Below are 25413 nucleotides of genomic sequence, written 5' to 3'. Positions count from 1 at the left end.
TTACACATATCGCCTTTCACTTGACGTCCTGTGCTTTAGCACATTTAATTTAAAATAAAATTATGAGTTCTGGATTAAAGTACCAGCTTTAATTTGATTAGGTTTTTATTGTGCTGCTATTATGTATAGAGAAAAACAAATACCCTCTCATTTGGGAACACTGTATCTTTATTTAGGCCTTCATTAAAGACGCAGGGACTACAGTTTTGTGTGATGTGCTGATACAGATTTTGGCAGATTATCACTGAGACCATATACAGTGCTTAACAAATTTACTGGACAACTCGTCTTCAAAGCGAAACAAAACACAGATTTTAGAAATTTGTCAAAAACTTGTTTGAAACTAAAAGTTATATTTTTAAACTCCAATTTTAAACTCCACACTGAAAGTCTGAAAATAATCAAGCGTAACATTCAACCATTAAAACAAATTTCTCTGTTCATGAATGCAAGTAGATAATTATAATTTGACATTTTAATTTAAAAAAAGTAATGAGAATACTATTTTTTGTAGAACATTAAACTGATTTGATGGTCTGATTTGCTCTGTTATCACAAATGCTTTCCCTCATGGTTTGGCAAATTTTGTGTCTTCACTGACAGCGACGAGCTTCCACACTAACGGCGCGTTACGGCATGTGGCTGTGAGTGCGTGCACAATTGTTTGCATTCACTGCTCTGCATGTGCTGGACATGCATGAAATGGACTGACTTGTCATGTGCTGATAGATTGCAAGGCAAGTCAAGAAAGCTGATATTAGCCAGAGCCAGTGTTCATCAGTGCATCCTACTTCCTACTGTAGAGGGCTGCAACAAACCTGTTCCCTGTGCAGGTTAGGATTGTGGCCTTGACTCACAGCCACTGGCACAGTTACCCCATCACTGAACCTCTGCTTTGCTTGATCCATTACTGAGCTGTGATACCTCTGACTGGTGAAGTGTTTGAGATGAGATCCACCACACTCCATTAAGCAGTTTCTGCTCAAAGGGGGTAAAGTAAATCAGGTTTACTGCAGTATATTCTTTTTCTGGCTTCATTGAATACATGTAGAATACTGCCTCTGTCCGTGGTAATAGCACAGTTTTGCGGAAGGTTGCGTCTGAGTCTAATGTTTGCAAATATATTTTGGCCTTGTAAACCAGGCTGCCACAGTGCAAAGCCAATGCCTTTGCCAGAAATCTTTAACATACTATTATACTCTCTGTTTTGTCCCTTGCATTTTTATTCTATTGCTGTTCTCCTCAGTTATGCAGTGCCCCCCAGATATATTGGCACCCTTGATAATAGCTAAACTCCAAATGGTGCATAAAGATAAAGAGGAAATAAGGATAGGGTCCATATTCTCGTTTTGAAACAGTAATTGCTGATATTCTGTAGACAAAAAGCCATGGTTATAAATGTTGCACCCCGATGCTTATTGAAGTCAGAGTAACACCCATCAAATTCAAAAAGATCAAGCTTCTGTGATAATATGCTAAATGTTCTTTGCAGCATTTGAATAGATTTAGCCCAGATGTGCATTCATTTGACATTGATATTTTTTATTTTTATTTTATTTTTTCAGGATGAATCCTCCTTACATAGACTGTTAATAGTTCTTTTTTTAGATTTATGTTGACTCTTAATGTAATACGTTGGTGCACTTACATCATCAGTATGTCATGGCATGCTACTGCATGGCCACTGTGTGACGTAAAAAAATTGACTGACATTATGTTTGTCAGTCTATTTAATAATGGACCATCTTTTATATTTTATGGTGGGTTTCTTTGGAGCCAGCTCCTCTTAGACAGAATAACTGGTTGCCAGCCTCCAACATGAAAATAAAGCATAGGGACATTTAAGGTTATTCCGCTGGTATTGGTATAATCCAGCACTGCTCTCCTTATTTGTTGGCTTCACTGCGGGGGTGCAGATTCTTTAAAGAAAATCATTTTCTGAGGAGTAAAAGGGCACATGGGGCTCACTTAAGAGCACCCCGCTTTGTTCTTTTGCTTGTTTGCCATCTTATAGTACACAAATGGGGACAGATGAAAAGACAGCAGAGTGGGGATTTTTTAATAAGGGGATTTTTTGTGGCTACACGTGATTGTCAGCAGTAGATGGATAAGCCCAAGTAAAAGATTCTCTTGGCAAATTGTCCCGGTAACATTATATGGCCACTGAATTTCCATATGTAAAGATAAGAAAAAAAGTCTCTGTGTTTATCTTCCTTGGTGGTATTAAGAATACAGGCTTAATTCCTCCTCTATCATTTCTATCTGTTCCCTCCTGTTTGTTATCCAAAAACCAAGGTGCACGGTGTAAGCGGTGGCTCCTTTGACTGGGATTCTAAGAGAAAGTATTAGCAAGCGTGGAGAGGAGAGAATGCTCAGCAGGAGGAAGATTAAATTATCTTCTTTGAAGGTGTGCTGGCACTTTCAGAGACAGAGGCCATTATTAATATGCAGTGACACATGCATACATCGAAAATGATCCTGGACGCTTCGTCGTGGATCATAAAATTCCCCAAGGTGCCTTTCGCTCATCGCATACTGAGAGCCGCCACCACAGCTTTTATGAATCATAGCGATTCTGCCAGGATATATGGAAGGAGGGCAGAAAAAGAGGGAAAATGGCTCTTGTGTTTTATTAGATTGCCCAGGCAAAATTATATTAGTTTTGAGCAGTTTGACTCCGTGGCAGACCGTTATTCCTCTCCATCCGTGGGTGACAGGAAGGCCAGTGAACAGATTGTTGGGGTTTGCATGGCTTGCAAGAAGGTTAAATGGGTCATGTAAGCCGCTGTCAGTCTGGGCCATGGTGATCTCATTTTGTGATTTGTTGCTGCTGTCTAAAGTTGAACTTTTATCTCAGCCACTGTTTTCTAAAACGAACTGTATACTGTATATTGCTTTAGATGGCTGTTTGAAAGTGTGGAATCTTTAGTTACTCTCATCAATTAAAGGTAGCCGATTGTTCAACCACCACAATGTCATCTCTTAGCTTCATGATTTCCCCGTAGAGGCATCTGGATCTCCTTTACCACTTTTTCAATTCTCAATTTATTCATTAGTTACTTAATTCCATTTAATATGTTACGCCCACAGCATGCTCATTGTGCAGCGTGATGGAAGCATCAACAACTTCAACCAGAGGGTTACACATATCCATGGAACAAATGGGCACTGACTGTGTAATTGGAATTTCAGCCCTTTTTATTTCCTAGCTCTGCCGTTGCCTGGTAGACAGCCCAAATGAGCCATCATCCATGATTGATTTTCATATTTCAGGGATGCCTACCGTCACTAAGCACTAACTATTAGAGAAGCTCTGCCATCCCTATGGCATGGAGTGGGCCGTTAAGTACAGAGTAGGAAACAGTTTGGCTTAAGCGCTCTCAAGTTTAATGTGTAATGTACGTGCAAACAGGGACACATTTAGTTCTGCGCATGGCGATGAACTATAATGCACGAGGCAATAAAAGCCATTATGATCCGCAATCCGAGCTGACTTTCAAATTATCCTGTTGGAAGTTTTCGATTTAAGGTGGCAGCTTTGGGTGATTCACGGGGTAAAAGGGTACGTCTGAGTTAAGCTGATACAGTTGCACTTGAAGTCCGTTTTATGTTGTGTTTTGCTTCGTGATTGCTCACTGTAGAGTAAGTAACAATGTGAAGGTTTTTTGTTAATAGGAAGCAAAGTTGTAATTTGGCTCATTAATGTGATTTAATTTCACCTCAGTTACTCCAATGCTTTTACTACATTTGGGAGCCATTATGAGTCATTACGTTGGTTAGTCAGCTGGGCTTTCAGACCCCTAGATTTAAGATATCAGCAGCACATGCCTGCAGTAATTGATGAGGCAGAATTTTGTCTTGCAGGGGTGGTGGGAGTTTTCCTTTTCTCTTTGTTGGACTCTTTTGAATGGCAAGCCCGCTATCACTGACACAAAATAATTGTTGTCTGTCTTATGAAGCTGGTTTCTGGATGAAGCAGCTACGGCTTGGGAATTGATACGACATTATTTGTCACCTTTTCAGAGCTTCTGCTTTTCATTTTGTATTTATTTATTGATAAATGACTCGGTTCTTGGGTATCCTGTCTCAGTGGACCCATTCAAATACTTTGTTTGATGGATTGTGGCAGATAACGCAGCCATCTCATTCAGATTATTCAAATGGGATTGGGTGATATCCAAGTACTTGACTGGGCATCTGATAATTCAGTTCTTGCAATGAATCTGCAGTGAAAGCCTCGTTGTTAATATTATATATTGTTACTCTAACATACGCCCCATTCATCTAAAAGCAGGAAGCCATTTTGAAGGCATATTGATAAAGCTAAATAATTAAAAATCTGTCTTGCCATCTGGCATGCCTGGTATCGGCTAGATGTTCAGCCTTGCCTTTGACGTACACCACGAAACACCAGACCTTCCTTTTGAACCTTTAGTCTTTACGACTGGACATTGATTTACTCCCTCTGTGTTTTCTGGATGAATGATCAGGGCAAAGGCACTTATCTCACTTACTGTGTGAAATGGAGTGTAACCAAAAATGTGATTCTGTATGGCATATAGACTCAGAAAATGTGCCCGCACATACCAGGGCGTGTGTGTGTAGACAAAGATTTAGAGCAACAGGGCGACATGGCGCAATCAGGCACAGTTTACTGTGCGTGAAATGAACAAAACAGACACATGCTCCTCCCTTGCAGTGGGTGTAGTGTTTTTTTTCTTCCCAGTTTGCTCACGGCTAACATGTAATGACTCTGTGTATCCTCCAAACTACAGCGTTTGTTCCTCCTTGTAAGAACACAGTCTTTTCCCCCCCTAAATCTGTGTTCAGGTATTTTACAAGATAAAAGATTCAAAATATGGGTTTCTGATAAATTTGAAAAAGAATCTATTATTACCATGAAATGTGAAATAGACGGTTTGTTGATATTTTAGAAACATATAAAAAAATACAACAGATGTAACCACGTTGGTAGATATGCCCCCCAACTTGCAGATCACAAGTCTTTACATATAAAGATACATTTGCTACAGGGAATAATGTTTATTTTCATAAAATGTCCTTACCTTTTTCTTGTTTAATTATTTTCCATCATCATGACACATAAAATATTTAAATGGAATATTTTGTAAAGGGTCACGCTTGGGTTGAACTGATAAAAACTTTCCACTGCTGAGGTTTCAAATCAGAGGTCCAAGTGGGATTTGGGAGGCGTGGGAACCCTAAGATCAAGCCTGAGCATGTTGAAAATAATTACTCAGAAAAAAGTTCTAATATTTTTTGTTAGCTCCAGTGGATGTTTCCATGTGTACAGACTGTAAATGGACCGGTACTTACCAAGCATTTTTCCACACTAACAGAGCACACAAAGCACTCTTTTAAACTACAAGTCTCATTCAGTAACTCATACACATTAGTACAAGCACTTTCCTCTATACATAAGCACCTTGTCTAACATTCTCACACACACACTGACACTTCGATGGATGCATCAGGGGCAACTCTGAGTTCAGTATTTTGTCCAAGGATGCTTCGAACTGCAGACTAAATGAGCCGGGAAGCAAACCACCAATTGGTAGATGACCTACTCTACCTCCTGAGCTACAGCTGTGATCGCCTGACCTGTGCTGTAACTCTGATATTCACTCTTCTTTGAGGATTTATCCAGCTGAATTCAGCAAGAATTGAATTCATTGCCATTCACTGGCTGATTTTCAGCTGATAGACATAAAAACCCAGTCTAAAAGGTAGAATTCAGTGAATAAATCAGCATCATCACCTTAGATATAGATTCTCTACCATCCATCTTAACAATAACAAAACAAAAATAAAGTGCATCACTGCAAACTTCATGGGAATACTGCAAACTAATCAGTTTACCCTGCAGTAGTTTTTTTTGCAAGACATTTAACAAAGACAGAGAAAATCAGACATTACATATAAGGTTTAAATTTCCCGTTTATCAAATCTCACTTTTAGAGCAGTCTTGTGAAAATAGCCTCTCATCTTCATTTCCTTCTTTTTTCTTTTTTTGCTCTATCTGGGAAATACAGGGGTACATTTAGCTCACAGACACTGTAAGCTGCTATCACATTTAGTTACCCATCAGTTAAGGGTGCTGGAATTCTTTTCCAGTCCACTTTAACCTCTCTAGCAAGTTACAATTCTGTATTTTCAAACTCCAGAGAAAGGCTGAGGGGTCATTTTGTTGTCATCTTTAAAAAATTGAGAAGGTTTTCTCTAAAACATAAACCACAACTTTATGGAAAACTTTTCATGGAGGTCCTACTAAATTAGACATGTACCGTGTCTAGCGTAGCTGGCCGTGTACCACTTCTTATACCAGAACGCGTGAACACTCACATTAATCCACATTTCAGGGCAATATAAATGAAGTGTCCCATGTGTATGTGGGTGTGTTGATATGTAGTGCCTGTTGTGCCTGACCTTTAACCTGAGGAGATGTGAAATATTCATCCCTTTCCAGCTTCAGGCTACTCTCTTCCTGCAGCCCTGTAGGCTCCTGCCATGCCCTCGGGGGGCAAGGTCCTGTATTATAAATGCAAGATTAGAGGTCACTGACAGCGAATCAGAATGCCGTTTTGCCAGCAGGGACCCTGAGGCTTTGCTTTAATGAAAACTCTGTTATATTCGGAGGCCACAAGCTCCTGTTTATAAGTAGAGTTTGTGGATGGTGTAGAGATCAAAAAACTATATATATATTTATATATATCTTTTGTATTATTAATGATTACAAAGAATAACTAGTTCTTTTGCAACATGACTCAGATGACATCGCTTTTGTGGGTTTTTTTTGGTAATAAAGGTGACATTTTTTCAAAAATCCACGAACACATGCCTTTAATAAACCAGCAGATGTAATATGGCACTAATGTAATTCAGAGGTACCTTATTGTTTCATTTCAGTGATTTAGATCCTCCATAAGGTCTTTGCCAAAAACAAAATGTAATTGCTAACGATATGAATCATTTTCGGGGTGTGATCTGATGTCCCCATGAGGCCCGCTGTCATTTGTAATACAAAAAGTTCCAGACTTGCCAAATGCAATAAGGGTACCATTTTTACATTTATTGAATTTTTCATCTGTAATAACCCTTATATGTCTTTTTGCGCCTCCCCCTGGTATTTAGATTAATGTGAAAAGTGAAGAACAACAAGAGCAATTTGGATCAGAGCTGTGTTAGAGTAACTAAAGTGCACAAAAAAGAGAGGGAAATCTATCATATGAACATTTAAGTCTGACAGTTCCAAAGAAAACTCCCGATCCTCTAAAGGTTTATACAAAATTACAAATGATGTAATGTTACAATAAGTACAGGAGAGCCAAATTTGAATTCCATCAGTTTCGTTTGACTTGTACAGTCAGTCAATATTAACAGTTTCGTCTGCTGTAATCCGTCTTTGACTAAACGCCTTGTGAGACCTTTTCCTAGAAGTGAAACAGCAGGATGAATGATCGCCATGATCACTGGTCTTTCTCTTCTTTTTCTTCCCGGACTGATCGGGCCACTAAAGCTCTGCTTGCCATTTGGTAGCTCCTCAGCTGGAGAACTGAGGGTCCTGGCTGCCGAGGAGACATTACAGGTCGCTCCGCTTTGACAGGTATCTATAGATGCCATTGACTTTAAATTAAAACGGGGTGTGAGGTAATCAATCATAAGAGTGCACTTTGGACAAAGCTACAGTGTGATGCATGGGCTTCCCCTGCCAGACTTCAGGACAGTGCACTGTGATCAGAGCTAAATTACCCCAGCGACCTGCGCTCCTTCTCCTCTCTCCCGCTGTCCTCCCTTTCAGCACGCTGCCAAACCCTCCCATTTTACACTCCATGGAGCACCACTGTTTTTTATTACCTTACTACACCTCTGGCACAACCACTTCAAAAATGTTGCAGTTTTTACTTTGGAGTATGTTAGAACTAGAAGTGTAGTGCATGTTGGAGTGGAAGTTTATTTCTGTGCCCCAGTAAATTAAAAACCTCCACACCAGTATTCAAATCAAAAAGGCAGTCGCAAGGTCATCCTTTAACATCAGCACCTTGACATAACGGGTTATGTAATAGTGAGATGAGTCTTACTCCCAGCTCCATCAGATATGGGTAAACACTGGGTAGCCAACAAGGGTGCCAGGAAAACTTGTGTGTATTTCTTTAGCTCCAGGGGTATCTGACGAAACAGCAGTAATTGGACGCCCTGGGATGAAAACATGTGTGTAGAAAATCTACAGATGACCTACAACTGATAAGACTTCTTTTTGTGTTCTCATGTCTCATCTTTTTCTTGCATAATGTCAGATAGTAAGGCAACTGCTCTGAAAATTCCAATCATTTCTATGTTCAGCGAAGTTTCTGATCTAAGTTTACCATTTTTAAATTGCTGAACTTGAAATCATCTTGCTTTCTGGATCTATTTTTACCTTTTCTTTTTAGAGGGTTACTTTACAACAACATCCTGCACCTATGAGGGATATTCTGATTGTTTTTACAGCACTGTGCAAAAGTCTGAGACACCTCTCAGTTCTTTATAGTTTGCTAGGAACATGTGGAATAGTTGAAGCAATTTATTGACATCTGTCAAAGATATGTAGAAATATAGGACATAAGGCAAAAACAGAGCTTGTACAATTGTAACGAGCTTGGAAGTCAAACTTTGGTGTGACCACCTTTCTTATTTCTTTAAGTAGTTTTTGGGAACACTTCTCCAGGTTTCTTGAAGGACACTCAAAGCTCTTCTTTGGATGTTGACTGCCTTTTGTTCTGTTTTCTGTCAAGATGATCCCACACTGCTTTAATAATGTCCAGGTCTGGCCTCTGGGGAGTCCATGACTGATATTGTTCCACTATGTGTTTTCTATCCAGGTATGCTTTTACTGCATTGACAGTGTTATACTGATAAATAAAGCTGTTGCCAATGAGTTGCCTTCCAGATGGTATTGCATGGTGGATACAAACTTACAGACTTTTTGGTTCATAATGCCATCAGTTTAATGCATGGCCAAACCATGACAAAGCCTCTGTGTTTTTCAGATGACTGTGAACACTCACTGTTATTCACTGTACCTCTGTAGGTGCATCTCTCAGGTCCTGTGTTAGGTCTTTACTGGATTTTACATTTCCTAAAGACATGACTTTCAGATATTGTTCATCTGCTGTTTTTTTTAGTCATGTCAATTCTTCTTTTTTCCCGCTCTTGTCCAGTTTCCTCAAAGTTGTTAAGGACATGCTGCACACTGTGCCGAGATATGCCAAGGTTTTAGCTAAGATGGCTTTGAAAATCACCTAGTTGATGCAAAAATTCAATTTTTATTATGTTTGGCATTTTTTGTTGATTCAACTAAAGAAATGGGAACAAATGATGGTTTTTTTTGACAGGCTGCAAGTAGCAAGGTGCCAATTTAACAAAAATCTAAATGGGTTCTTTTCTGTTATCTGCTATGTGAAGACACAACACTAGATAATCTCTTGAGTTAGCTGCCTTTAATGCCCAAATGATCGAGAGGACAGAGTTAAGTGGCTTAACCAACAAAAGAAAATCTTCTAAAAGTGAACTGGCTCTTTAGAATCAAGATATGAAAAAAAGAGGGGTGGCTCAAGACTTATCCCTAATACTGCACTCTGTAATATTAGTACTTTTTTGACATACAGGATTTCTTCCAATGTTGTTTGATGCTGTGCTTATACTTTCTGACTGACAAGACTGCACTCATGTCTTATGTAACTGACAAAGTGTGCCTTTGAATACCGACTGCCTAGGGTAAAAATGGCACAAAATATCTGTGGCTAAGCAGGAGGGGTTCTGAAATTCAAAAGCATGGTTTATTTTATCTAAACATCATATAGGTTATAAGTTTTGCAGTGTGCATCTATATAGGCAAATGTATGAAAACACAGGCACACAACAGCATGTCAGCTTAGTTATGGGAAAGGGAAAAAAATATATATTTTAGCTAGTTTCTTGTGCCAGCTGGTGTGGAAGACTGCCCACGCTAAACAACTACCGAGAAAAATAAACTTTAAAGCTACTCAGAAAATTGTGCTTTTTGTGCAGATATGGAAACTGAACCATGAGCTATGTTGAAAAGCTTTACATTTGAGAAAATGTGGAATATCTACATTGTTTCAGCTAACATCCTCGCTTTGAAAATCTCAGTGTATGCTCTTTTTACAGTGCCATTCTCACACATCACTGTGCACACATATGCTAACTCTCACTGCCAGCAAAGCAAAAGCAAACACTCACGCGAATGATGAAAGGATTCATAATCAGAACTGGTGAACTGAAGAAAAAGCTAATGAGCATATGCAGTGGTATAGTGCACCAGCACCATCGCCACTATTTTTCAGCACACGCTCCCTTGAAAAATAATCAACTGCAAACCCACATTATGTCTAATTGAAGCTAACATGATTGCCTGTCTCCTGAGATGAATACTTGTGCAGTTTCTTAAACCCTGATGGTTGCTGGAAGAAGTATGCCTTCCTCAGTTCCCCTTTTCCTCCATTGTTTGTCAGCTTTAATAAATGGAGATTAGAAGGGCAAGCACACAGTAATATGTAAAACGATATGTTATTTCTTTTGCTTGGACATTGGATCTAGATTTTTTTTTAAACATACACCAGTGACCAGCAGTATACTCAGTCTTTATAAAAATCTACTTTTGACTGACAATGTTACCTCACAAACAATGATAGTACTAGACTTGATTATTGGTATACAAGTTAAGTGCTTACATTACTCATTATATTGTTGTATTACTTTCATTTGCAAACACTGACAGGTGCAGTAAATATTATTCATCATCTTGTTTAAAATGCAGTGTTCTGCTTAGAAACCTTTTTCCCACCACTGCACCTGTACTGCATTGGCAGATGTTTCAAATTAGATCAAATTAGATTTTGTATTTTTCCTGTTGGCAAAAAGCTCATAACAGGCGACAGTGTTCTTTACATCACCGACTGAGACAAACTCAAAATAGGGTAAGGCTGCTTGATTTGTATGGCATATTGACTAAATTGGGGGAGTCGGAGTGTTTAACAGAGTGAAATCAACAGATCAAAAAATATAGTAAAATATAGGCTTACAAAAAATGCTCAATATTCAGATACTAATCAGTATTACAAATCAGTATCCTATTAGATACTTGCTTCTAACAGTCTCAGATCCAATAACTTTGTGCAATACTTGCAGACATGCAGGCACACAGCTTCTCAAAGGACTAGCATCTGAATTAGGTAAAGTTCACAACACTGGACAACGTTTTTATGAGGAATTTTGATAAGACAGCATTAAACAGTTTCCATAACATTAGCATTAACATTAGCTATTAGTGTTTACCCAGTAGCCACTTTAACCTGCCTTACCTGTTATCAAAAAGATAACGGCTAGCAGCTATAGCTAACAATAAAACAGCTGTCCGAGCTAGCAACTGGTAGTTTTTCCCATCTGTAGTTTTAATAGATTGTGTTACTTAACAATTAACGCTATCTTTTGCGTCTAAAAACATTAGATTTCTCTTAAGTCTAATACTGAATTGAGAAAAGCCTACGGACAACTAGACAGAAACAACAAAAGACTACAATACCAACTATACTTAATCAACAGTGAAAAGCCACCAGAATTGTAACCCTAAAATATTGCTCTCTTTTTTGTTTTTTTGCAATACATCGGTGAACTTAAAAAATAGTGTTGTTGTTATTTATAATGTTGCATGTATTGTTTTAATCTTTATTGTTTTAAAAAAGATATCTCTTATTTTTTTTGTCATTTTCCATGTGGGGATTGTGGGGATCACTATTAAATTGAAGATTCTTGAAAAAGTATCTTGGCAACCCCAAGGTATAAATAAAAAATAGAAAATAATAAAGTACTTAAATCAATTTAAAGTGAATAATATTTAAAATGTAATGACAATGCTTCCAGCATTGAAAGAATACCCTTGGCCATCATCTTTTATTTAGGTCTTGGCTGGTAGTCGATACCTGCAGTACATCAGTGTAATATAACCTGCAGGTGAAAATCAGAGTATTTCCTAGAATAGTGATAACTTTACTTTTGTAATACATTACACTATTAGTGGAGGGCCACCATACTTTCACATTTCACCAAATAGAGATGTACACTTTTATGGTAAAGCAGGATGTGAATCAAGTTTGCTTTCAAATGCTGGAACCAAGTACCAGGCACTGTTCACACAGCAGGACAAAAACCTTATTTCCCCTGTCTGTGACAATGTTATTGCTTCAATTGCCTATAGTTCCCAAAAGCCCTGACTGGACAAAGAAACAGACAAGATGTTCTTAAAGGCCTCCCTCTCTACTCCACACTGTTTGACCTTTCTGCTGATTTAGCATGTCCGTGTGGACAGCGTGCTTTGCTCCAAGAAAGAGACATACATCGCCCGAGTGGACATTCATGTGCTCTCCAACCCATTCATTCAACGAGAAGAAATTACATTTTCCAATTGTCTGCGGCGATATGATGGAAGTACATTGGGGGCAAAAGGATGTGTGGAGAAACACAATCAGCACAGCGCAGAGCCCACAAACATACCATCAAAGTGAATTTCATAGAAATAACATTTTCAAAGCACAATCAGAAACTTTTGACCTTTTGTGCCAGGTTTTGGAGGTTTGGGAAGTCTGGGTGTGTGCGCTAGGAGTTTGATCCTTGCTTTGTTTGTCATCCTCGAAGTTTCACATTTTTTCCTGGGGACACAACATGGCTGCATTAATTACAGCTTTAATTGGGAAATATACAAGTATACTAAGTTATAAATATCTTAAATGCGCAGCAAATCTCTGCAGGGACAATATGTCCTCCTAGGAACATTATGCTGTAAACAAAGAAAAAAGAAACATTTAGATAAAAAAAGGAACATAATTTCCCCTTATTGTCTATATCTGGGAGCGCTAACATTCTTGAAGTATTCAACACTTACAAGACATAAATGTCGTACCTTTGGGAATTGGATTCTAGGCTTCTGGGGATTGCGTCGTAATTTTGTCATCTCATTATTGTCTATTTGCCAGTCTCATTTGATTTTTAGTCTGCACTGTAAAAATGTGCTATGATTAAAATATAGTTTGATTACAAATTATGATCCAATTTACTGGCTAAAAGGGATTTGGGATATGTAACCAAAAACTTAATTAGGAAAATTCCACAAAAAAGTGGCAAAATGTAATTAACCGAAATCCGGAACAGCTGTTGGACAATTGCAGTTCAGCTGGAATTATTGGCAAGGCCACCAAGGACAAAAAGACTGGAGTCTAATTAGCTGAAACAGCAAGTCCTGTAGTCTTACCTGTGAAAGGAAGGGAAGTTCTGTTAAAATAACATGGAGCAAATGGCCTTGGAAGACTTCACGGGGATCGGAAGCTGTCACCTGCTCCACTGCTCACAATTTTAAATTCATAGTAATAGTAATAACTGCCACATATATGGGGCACAATTCAACATTGTTATTGTATAGCTATTGTAATAATTATACAATACAAACTTCCATCCTTGCAGTAACAAGGCTGGTTGTGTTTTGTGAGTGACATAGAAACTTTGGTGTATGTACTGTCTTTCCAAGTACAGCTGAACTTCAGTACTGATTTCATTCAAAACTACCAAACTACCAAACAATATTGGCCAGGACACCTAGGCAGAATCTAAATTGTTCATAAATCACAAATGGAAAACAGACAGTTGCGCTGTCCTTGGTACTGAAGTAGTTCCTCTCTATACTACTGTAATACATTTGGAAGTTGTTAAGTTTCAGAGTTTTCAAAATATGGTTTGCAATTTGTATAGAGTTCTAAAAATTGGCATTACTGATGCAAACTGTCTTCAGTACCTCAGAGAAGTCTTAAAGACACATGAAAAAGTGTATCATCCATGTGCGCACACTTTTTTTTTCCCTGTGGTTTCAGATTACTCAGCCTATCAACAAGCCAAAATATGCAGCAGTGCAGCAGCAAAGAGAGGGATGAAGAAGACTAGTAGCAACTAAATATGGCTGTAAACAAATTGGCTTTACTGTGGAAAGAAATACCGTTAACACATTTGTGAGCACTCGAGAATGCATTCAGTGGATTATAGTGACTACTCCTGAATGTGTAAACATAGCTTTTTGTTTGTTTGCAGGAAAATTAAACTGGCCACCTTTAAGAGGCACAATGTTCATTCCAAGAAGTGCGGCATGGTTGGATTTCCTCCTTTATGTCTGTGTGACCGTTCATTCATCCTGTATTGTATGCGGTCATATTGCGGTTACCTTTTACCTGATCCTACTCTATATGCAATTTGGCTGCCTGGTTCCTTTATGCATTGAGCTCCAGAATTTGAATAGTAGCAGAGTTCAAACTTGGAAAGCAGTGATATAAAATTTTAATAAATTCTTTATCAACGTGTTGGAGTGCAAGCTCGGCCTTGTGTTTTGTCCAAATAGCTTTTAAAACTGATAACAAGGTTGCATTGTTTAGCAGTATTTAGCTAATCTGTAGCAGATGGTGTGGATATTGCATTGCGACAGTGCTTTTTAACTCATGTTTCGGTGTTAGCAGCTGAGCAGTAAGCTGTTACACAGTGTTTCCTCTGGTGAAAGCCTAAAAAATTAATAATCAGCTGTTGCTGGATGTCATGCTCTACATTTAATACCTTATGATTTTAGAGATAGTTAAATTGAAAGGTGGCTTAATACAGTGGCATGACATCATGCCTGCTGCATTTGAGTGTTTTACTGAATGAAGCAACTCCCTTTGCTGCAGTTATTATGCGTCTTAACATAGAGGTAATATGGTCCCTAGGATGAGAGATCAGTAACTCCTTGTGAATAAACCTGTCAATCTCTCATGGCACAAGCTAGTTGTTGTATCGCTTCTTTGCTGTCTGTCTGTGGTCATCTCACTCGCCCCATTCACATCTTTGATTACTGTCCCCACCACTCTATTGCCTTTGTTGGCCCCCCCAATTCGTCACATGTTATCTCCCACCCATCCTTTTTCTTCCTTAACTTTTCGCTCTCTTTCTCATTCTCCACGCTTCCCTTGTTCTCACTTTATCTTAACCCCTCCATCTCCTCCTCCTCCTTTGCCCCGGTCTCATCAGGCAAACACAGAGAGTGATGCGCAAGCACCATCCCTCACATCTCCAATGAGTACCTTGTTATCATCTTGTCCCCACAGCGGCTTTCTGTCTGGCTCCGTCTCAGCTTGGATTCCGTCACTAATGGGACCGCATCATTTTCGACAGCTGCAATTCGTCAGTGTTGACAAACAAAGATGCGGTGCAGCTATGCGAACACAGCTCAAAGGGATTGTAGACTAATGCCTCAGTCTGATTTACACATTTACAAAGGGTATTTTTTTAAAAACAACATTCCTCTTTTTCCACATGACCTGTAAAGATTATATGCATTTATATTGCCTGTACTTTTTTAATTAAAGTAATGTCAGCCATGATCCCTGTGCCAGAGAAAACAATGCATGAAATATTTATTAGACCTCAGAGTGTAGTGGCATCAGACAGTTAGTCGTCAGTGTGCTCTATATGTATGAGCCTTAGATCTTTCAACGTGGAGCCTCAGGCTCTTCGCATCTGTTAAATAGAAGCTAAATGAAACTTCATGAAAGCCTAAACAATAGCACATGTTAGAGTTTGCCTCCATCTCTCAGCCCACTAATCGTCTCCACTGGGCCCTGCAGGGCAACAAGAAAGACTCTCAGACTTTGTATGCCAATCTTTTTCTATTTTCTTTGACCGCATCTCTAACCAAATTTACTTGTTTTTGTGAGTGTTGCTTTCATCTCTCTCTTATGTTCCAAAATCAAATCCACTGCACAAACAACAATCTCTGTTTTTTCTGTTGTTTGTTTCAGCTATTTAATTATGTTTGAAAAACAGAAAAGCTACTCAAGGTTATTTTGTAAGATCAATGCATAGCCTGTATTAAAGTTCACATTTGTTTTCAGATATGTAATACTACCAAAACACAATGCAGCAATGCTAGCTACAATTTAAATTTAGCTGAGATTCCTTTCACCAGAGTGGCTATAAAGAAATCCCTCTCTAATGTGAATTTGTATTCAAGTAAGAAAAAAGTTCAAAAATCTTTGGTTTGTGTCATTTTTTTATAACGCGGAGCACCTTTTTCTATGACACCTATCAATCTATGACTTGTGTCTATGTAACACACATCAGAAGTAACGACATTCTTTAAAAGAGCCTGAATTTAAGTACATGCCAATACTACAGGATTGTTTGGTCTGTGATTTTTAGGTGGTTGCTTGGCCACATTGTGTCATATTATATCATGACATCATAATATATTATAACATGATGTTATATTAAAGTGATAGAATGCTTTTATAAGGTGCTTTAGGGGCATAAACTCTACAAATGGACAATTTTGGTAGGTGGCTATGAGGCAACCAAATGATGATATAATATATCATGCCTAATTCATGTTTTATGGATATGAATTCAATGTTATTGTTATGAAATTAAAATGATACAATGATTTTTAAAATGTGATACAGATAAGAACCTTCAGGGACCCAGGATGTATCTGTGTCCCAAGTTTGATTTGCTTAGATTGGAAGAGTTTGCAGACAAAGAGACAGAGATTTTATATGCAGTTGTGTCTTTTGATCCAGTTTGTCTCAAAGATGAAGAGTTTATCTATATTTTATTATTCTTGCCATTAGATGTCAATTTGTATGTTATCTCTTAGATTGGATCTGCTGGAGAAATAGATCTCCTCATGGTCATTATGGAAAGAGGGTTTACTGTAGAGAAACCACAGACTTTTTCAACATATCTAAGGACATCTGAATATAGTTTTTGGACAGACTTGCACAAATTGAAACCCAGAGTAAGTGCAAAATACCTTTCTCTCCTCCAGATAGGTCGAAAGCCTGACTTGTTGAAAATTGTTGAACATTTTAAAATAGCCTTAAAGGTCAGACTGGCCAGGATGGTAGCACGAGTCAGAGCAAACATTTTAATTTCCTGTTGGTGGACATTAGGCAGCTCATGCAGCGAACTGAGGAGAGCTGTGTGCTGAGGCTTATCATGTTTGAAGAGAGGCAGGTACACTGATCTGTGTTAATAATGTGGTGGTAAGAGCCATTCATCCAGCCAGCGGTTATGGCCTGCCAGTGTATTACCAGTGACATCACAGATCAGGCTGCATTTGGCTCCGCTTGGCCTGCTCTTATTAGAGTAGACATCCTGCAGGAGACCCTGCTGGTCACATACACACTGCCCTTTAAAGTATGGTCAAAGAGCATCAGTGAAAGCCTTACAGACAATTCTTTGTAGCTGTTATCAGATAACAGTCAGTATAACTAAATGTTTGGTATGTAGATTAGGCTTGCTTCAAATGGCTGTCTCCGGTAGCATAAAAACCAAGAGGGAAATATGCGAACAGTCTAAGGAAAGATAGAAATATTCCCTTCGATATGTTTTGATTTATGCTTCACAGTTGAGAAAGCTCCCTCTCATTTTCATTGAACGTTCAGTGAATTTTAACCACAGTGTATTTTGGCCTGTTTATGCTTTAGTCATGGGATCGTGGGCTCATCTGTAATCTTATTTTAATCAGGCATTGCAGGAAAATTTTAATTTATAGCTGGCTGGAAAAAAATCTCTCTGAGTTTCTTGGAGTCTGAACAGAGCCAGCACGTTAAATATTTCAATAAACAAGTAGATTTTGAATATTTTATGGGCAGAACGATTGATATGAACTGAAACTGCTTTATGAAACATTAAAGGACCTGTGTCCATCTCAAGTATTCAGATTTGCATGGCTTTCTCAGAGCACTGCCAGTGCCATGGCCTTCTTTAGCTGCATTTAAGCCAGGACGCTGGAGAAATACATGCAGCGCTCTTGTGATTGTTAGCGCATTCATACATCATGGGAGGAGAAGAATTTGCTTAACAGGAATCTGTTCTCTCTCCCAGGCATTCTCCTTCTTTATCTCACTCCAAAACTCCCCTGATATGCGTTTCTCGCCCAACGCTGCTCTCTTTCACTGGGGTGAACACAGAAGAATAACACTGCATAAAATTTCAAAGGGTGAACAAAACACAAAAGCGTGGGATGTGGCCAAGTGGAAAAAAAAATTCTCTGCAGGGTTAGGGAGTAGAAGGAGAGGGGTTTATCTTGTGTACTACCACATCTGTGCCTTTCCACAGAGAGTCAGCTTGTGAATTTTGGCTTGCTGTGTGTACTGCAGTACTGATTCACTCAGATAAAACAAGGTCTTCGCAAATGTGCAAATCCCAAACTTAATTACTATGAACCAAAATGGAAATGAACTCAATTATGAAGATATTGCCACATATTTACCCCTCAGTCTTTTTTGTATCTAATTAAATTCATTTCTTTGTTTTTTGCCACTGTTTCCCTACTTTATTTCCTTAGTAAACGGCACCAAAAATATTAGAAGATACACTCAGGGAAAAAAATAAAGTTATTTTGTTAACAGAATTTTATTGCACATACAAAGTTGTTTGTAAATGAATGTAAATATTTATTTTCATTTACAAAGTTATCTTTGTCGATACATTCAAGATAATTTGACCTGCAGTCTTTTATTACTGGTGTACTACTCATGATGATTAGTGATAAATCTACTTTGGAGGGCTCCCCAAATATTATTATGTTGTTGACTAGTTTTAGCAGTCATTATTTTATTTTATTTTTTTTATTTTATTTTTTTTTTACTTTTCATCAACCTGAGAAAAATGACAACATATTGAGCTGAGATTCTCTCCTGAGAATATTCTACTGGACTCCACATGCTCTTATTTTGAAATTCTAGTCACCCTTGTTTTCCTCTTGCTTTTTTTTTACTCTGGAGATTTGGTGGATAATCTGCATAACAAATATTAAATTGTGTTTGTTTATAAATAATCCATATTCATATGTATCATGTTGAAAAAACAATCTTGATATTTGTAAATAAAAAAAATTACACTTATTAATCATGTAAATTCCCTGCACCTGTCATAGACGTCCGCATGACGTCCAAAAAAATTACCCAGTCAAAAGTGAAAATGTTGAACATCATATTGATGTCCAAATTGTGGACCTAGTCTGGATGTTTCATAGAATTGGTCGTGGACCCACGGACCCAATATAGAGATGATCTGCATGTTTATCTGACCTCCAATGTTTAGTGGGATTGGACAGTCAGCTGTTTTTATCACTCCGTCATTTATTTGTCACACACTAAGCAATTAACTTATTTGCAAATGAGCAGCTTGTGAACAGTACTGTTCAGTTTGGACACTGCTACCTCCACAAACTGAAACAGAGTCTGTGGAAAATAATGGCGTGTCAGTCTGTGGCCTCAGTTTGAAATACTTGCCTAAAGTTGATTCAACCTGCAGCCTTGCTTCTTTTGTGTGAAGAAGGATAATGCATGATTATGGCCAAAATGGTTATAATGAATAATAAAAGTTCATAGCAAGGTACTCAACAGCTGGGAGATCCCTCTCTGGTTCGCTTCTGTGCTATATTTTGCATATAACGCAGGTAATTTTACTTTGAAAAAATATCACAAGGGGATAGCATAGGGTTTTTTCCTGTTTTTTTCCTGAAGCCTTCATTACTCAACATTTTTAATGGAAATATATCTTTGGCCAAATAGTGACTTTGGTCCATCTCTGTGAGCTGGTCTGATATGCTGAGGTGCTGTGCAGGCTTAGTTTTATCGACGTCTGAGTTGATGCTGGAGGACTGACGTTATCAAACACTTGACTGTGTTTCTTGGCCTTTGTGCATTCATCATATTGCTGTTAGTGATGGTAAGGAACATCATCATCAGGTGGTGTGGGACTGCTTTTGCATTGCGTTTCATAAGTGAAATGTCTGATTGAGATTAAAATGTGATTATTGCACAGCCCTATTGTGAAGCATATGTTCGTTTTGGCTGTCATTGCTAAGTGAGCCAGGTTCATTATTTTTTCTTTTTTCATTTGTGGCCTTGGGCTGTGGTATTATGCATGCTCACACTGGGTTAACTGTGACACATTGAACAGAACAGAATCAAAAAATGTATATTTATGACTTACACCTGTGTTAGTGGGAGTACACTGTTAATATCTTATAGCAGATGCCGTAGACGGCACTGGTAGAACAAGTCAGTATGACTTCTTCTGTAGAAAGATAAGTTCTGATTATCTACTAGCTTTCAGAATTAATAGTTCATTCAAAGTGTGTCCTGAGATGCTCTACCAGTTTGCATTTATATTGTTTATACAGTATGTCTGGATGACATGTGGTGGCTGAATATTGCTAATTTAGGTTATGATACCACTTGTAATGGAGAATTATGCATGGTAAGGACCTTTCTTTCCAGGCATAATTCATATATGATGAAAACATTGTCTGAGGATTTATTGATTTATCTTCCATAAAAGGTAAAACTACCAAAAAGAAATAAATGAAAATGAATGAATACAGGAAAGTTTAAAAATATGGTTGAATTCATATGGAAAAGCCTTTCTTATTATGTGAATGTCAATCACAACACAAAACTCAGAAACAATTGGAGATGTCACAATGCTTTATTATAATGCTTTTAATATTTTCTTCCTATTTACTTCTTGCACTGGTAAAGTATGTTGACCCTGAGAATGTCGATGTCAGACATGCCAACAGTCTGGCCGATGGGAACGTTGGGATTGGGGATGGGAGTTAATGTTTCTGACTGTGGAGTAATTCCGAAGGCAGTCCTATAATTAGGAAGAATTGCAAGAGGCGATTAAACAGAATTTGTTTCTGTGCAACACAATTACACTTAGTACATTTGACTTAAGATTGTGTTTTTGTTCAGGCTTACCTTCCATAGTGCATGACAGAGGAGTAATCATATCTAGTGTTGAGATTATCGGTGTCCATCTTGTCAAAATTGTTGAAATAATCTGTGGGAGAAAGACAAATAAATTAAAAAGACAAAGCAACAGAACAGTCTTATTTCAATTAGTCATCATTGAGGCTTTGAGATTTTTACATTTTATGATGTTTTGCCAGTTGACTCTGATGTACTGGTCGCGGTCGCTTCGAGTGTGTTCATGGTAGAAACCAAGTGCATGCAGCAACTCATGCTGGATGATACCATGCTGGACACAGCCAAACCTCTGCAGTGACACCACCTGCTTGTCTCCAATACGACCCAGCAAAGAGGAACAGCTAAAGATGTAAACGGTATAAGAAGCCAGAGATGATCGTCAGAGGAAGACAGCTGACATTAGTCTGATGTTTAACATGTATCGAGTGAAAGTTTGAACAACTAAGGAAAAAAAAGTTGAATTGAAAAAGTAACTTTCCACTTTTTGACAAATATAGCAATACAGTTTAAAACTGTTTTTAAAGTTTTTAGTGTTACTCCAAGTTGTGTATTACTCTTTTACGCTGTGCCTGACTCTGCATGGATTGGCTGGTTTGTGCCTCTTCCTTACTTTTGTTACAAATGCTGATACAACATATTGGCAAATAGCTAATACTACAAAGTTATGTTTAGAATTGCCATAAATGTTCACAAACAATATTTGTTTCTTCTACCAATATGCATTATGCAGTAGCTGTAAAAATGAAGGGATTATTTATGTAAAGTTTCAAGTCTGATGTAAGAACAGTAATTTATCCTAAATTTAGACACAGTGTATCTATTTTTATTTAGCTGAAACCACAGTGATTGCTAACCTCAACCAGATGGTTTTATTGCTTAACAAGTGTGGGACTGTATGAGAACTCTCATCTGGTAATGAAACTGTTCTCAACTTTACAACATCTCCTTTACACAAATTATTTAAATGAACATACTTAAAAAAATTAATTATTTACTGTTTGTTTTTTCACTTTTCACTGCATATGCAGTCATTTTCAGTGATTTCCACGCAGTGTATTTTGTTTCAAGTAGTGCTGTAGTAAATAACTTACCCATATTTTGGTTCAATACTTAGGTACGCGGTCTCTGACGTCCGTGGAATGAAGCGAACACAGGTTGCTGTTTCAAAGCCCTTCATGGCATCTAAAATGGTCTTCTTCTCACCACTATCTACAGTTGTGAATAACTTAATCAGTGACATAAGTGTTTCACTAGATGAATGAATGTTAATGTGCTGTAACATGCACCACAGTTAAACCCACCATATTTATCACTTAGAATGTAAGGGACGTCAACAGTCCCAGATGTGCGAGACTTTGGCCATCGACAGGAGTATTGCTTATTTGTGCACTTCAAAGCATTTCTGGTTCTTGGAATGAGTATGTCTCCTTCCACCAGAAAATCTGTAGATCCTATTGAAATAATGATAGAATGACTTTTCATTCTATCATTTGACACTGATAATGAGACAAGGTATTGCCCCCCTCTTGTAATATAATGACTGAATACTCACCATTGTTCATTCTGAGGATGGTTGTGGTAATGTCCTCCCCAGAGATCTCTATGAATGCAAGAAAATCAGAAGTCATACAACGTTGTTTTTACAGTGAGAAAAGTGACAATATGACACAGTTAGTTAGCAAAGAGATGAACCAAGATTTGTTCACTTACCATTCTGACCAGCACGATCCTGTGAACAGAAGATAGAAACAAATTTCACTTAGTTGTATTTAATGCGTTGAATGCTACGTTACAGAATATTTACTTACATGGTCATGATGAGCATTACAGAGGCCCAGAAGCAGCAGCAGAAGAAGAGAAACTGTTGTTGTCAGGTCCATTTTGGTCCAAAGATGTCAACTTTAAAGTTGTCACTTCAGAAACTTCACTTGTCTTCCAACGAAGTGATGCTAAAACCCAGTCAGGGATGAACTTATATGCAAGGTGTCCAGGTGTGTCTGTGTACAGAGATTAATGGTAGGGGTTCAGAAGGCTTTGCCTTAGACACACAGCTGCCCTGTCCAGCATTTCCCACTGTTTCCACACTGATAATTTTATTCTGGGGGGATTATAGTGACCACAGGCTGGTGTCGACTTGCTTAGCATAAGGCTTTTTTAACCAGCAGGAGATTGTCTTGGGAGATGTGACCCTGCCCCAAAGCATTATCTTAAAAATGACAAATATAACAGTGGAATCATGCAATGTAAAGAGTTTGCAGGCGTTGCCTTTAAGTAGTATTTTTTTAAACCATTAATAACCTGATTGCAAACAGGCTGGGGTATGTGTGTGTAGAAGTCGAACTACATAGACAATTAAAGAGCGTCTGTGAGTCAGGGGATGTCAGGATTTTGTACTTGTTCACCACCTTCAACAGAAGCTGAATTGCATTTTGATCTCTATCTTCTTTTGCAGCAAAAATATATTCCAGAGAATAATTTTTATGATAGTTGCACCGCTGTTTTAAATAAATATTTTAGTACGTTTTAAAAACAGTATTTAGAGATCAGTTCAACTAAAATGTGCAGCTTTTGACAGATTAATATGAAAATAGAACCACTATTATAATGTTAATAGAAATATGGTGCAGTGAAAGGTGTGCTGTTTTTGTTTGTAGAGGGGGAGATGTACTGCAGCTTAGGGATGTTAAACTCATTTCACATTGGGACAAGTGAAATTCATCTTTCTGTCAGTGTAAAGAACGTATTTAAACCTCAAGATACTTTAATATAACAAAAAGCAGTTTCATTTTTTTCCGTAATGATAAGCAAATGCTGCTGTTGTTAATGAACAAAATCTGTTTTCAGTCTTTGGGCTAAAATCGTAAGAAACAAAAGTGTAAAATGACAGAAAAAGTCCTGGTAGCTCATTGGCCAGATTGTCCTTTCATCATAAAGCAGAATGTTTTTGTTCATTCCCACAAAGTTCCTATTTAATTTATGTATTTATTTTGTCAAAACAAGCAACAAAAAAAACAAAAAACCCAGACATTTATTTTGTCGTCTGTGAAAAAAACAGGACCTTTTTGGAACTTTACTTCATTACTTTGCTCCATAAGAAGGGAGGTCTTTATCATTAGGACAAGCTGTAAAATTTAGGAAAATACAACCCAAATTTTATGTCCTTCTTCACATTTTCCAAAGGCAGAGGGCTAACTATTGGTCCAGTGCCTTATATTTGACACTTCTATTGTAGATGAATACTGAGTAACATCCGCTGTGGTTAGTTGAGCTCTCTGAAAACATATTTATTTGTTTTGTGGGCAGCACAGTGGTGCAGTGGTAAGCACTGTAGTCTCACAGCAAGAAGATCCTGTGTTTGAATCTGTTGGCTGGCTGGGGTCTCTCTGTGTGAACTTTAAATATTATCCCTGTGCCTAAATGCCAGGTATGAAGACTTCCTCCCACAGTCCAAAGGTGCACATGTTAGGCCACTTGGTAATTTTAAACAGGATGTGGGTGTGAATATCAGTGTGAACGGTTGTCTTACACTGTGTGTTAGGCCTCTAATAGAAATCAGTTCCCATAGAATCACACATCAAAATGTCCAGTGTTATGCCAGCAAAAGCAGAACCACAGGTCCTTATGTCTAATGCCTTCGGCTGCAACAAACATTTCATAACTCACCCATTTAAGCTCTATTAAAGTTTGCAATTTGATAGGGAGAAGCTAACACAGGCAGTTGTAGCTGCATGCTAGTAAGTGCTAGACGTCACATCAGCTGAATCTGAATCACTAGCTTAAACCTTGCAGTTATCAGGAAAACAAACTTGTTAAAAAACATGAGAAAATATTTGAACATGGCTTATTCAACTTACTCAACTTGGGTAAATGAATGTTTTCTTGTTTTTGTTCATCAACAGCATTTCCAGGCACTATTATAGGAGCTACAGTAAAAATAAAAATAAATATAATTTCATAATTTTGATATCAAAAGGTAACAAAGGTATTGGTGCATGGTTTATTGTACAGCCCATCCAAGAAGTCTGAGACATATAATCTGGGAAATTCTTGCATTTTATTTTTTGGTTACTTTCAGGTAATTGGCGGTTTCTTAGATGATTACACAAAACAAAACAGAAAAAAAGAAGCTGATGACCAAAACAGCAAAAGTGAAAATTCAAGTTAGTTTCCAAACCAACACATTGGTTATCATCATGCATTTGAATAAACCAAGCATATTTTTCATTAATCTGTTAATTCTATAGTAATAGATAGTTAACAGGTTGAATAGGTTTGATTTATAAACAGCACAGGACAGCTTCATCTTAACTAGTGACAAGTCAGTGTTTTCTAAATTTTGAGGAAAATAAAAAGAATGAAAAGCAGCTGTGCAGAAAACAAACGTCTGATGTAATTAAAGAAGCCACAATACATATTAGCTGGAGAGGATTGCATTTGTATACGTTTTACACAGGTTTTGGTACAATATACAGCATCAGAATAGAAGTGAAACTCTTATTTGACTGAGCAATCAATTGCCAGTCAAGAAAAAATGAATCAATTCTCT

The 25413-nt window shown here is 37.8% G+C and overlaps 2 protein-coding genes across 5 annotated transcripts in view; one reads left to right on the top strand and one right to left on the bottom strand.

Moving 5' to 3' along the window:
- LOC146371479 (MAM domain-containing glycosylphosphatidylinositol anchor protein 2) overlaps window positions 1-25413 on the top strand; it is a 194748-nt gene that overhangs the window by 20414 nt on the left and 148921 nt on the right. The window lies entirely within an intron of this gene.
- LOC146371481 (low choriolytic enzyme-like) lies at window positions 20598-22747 on the bottom strand. The gene is given in 7 exon segments (XM_084953290.1): window positions 20598-20751; window positions 20859-20940; window positions 21030-21208; window positions 21959-22076; window positions 22169-22318; window positions 22420-22500; window positions 22678-22747. Coding segments are annotated over 7 exon segments (834 nt in total).

The sequence above is a fragment of the Perissodus microlepis genome, chromosome 15 (genome assembly GCF_051167445.1).
Source record: "Perissodus microlepis isolate ML-2025 ecotype Zambia chromosome 15, ASM5116744v1, whole genome shotgun sequence".
In the NCBI taxonomy this organism is placed as follows: Eukaryota; Metazoa; Chordata; class Actinopteri; order Cichliformes; family Cichlidae; genus Perissodus; species Perissodus microlepis.
This window is presented reverse-complemented; position numbering and strand designations above follow the sequence as displayed.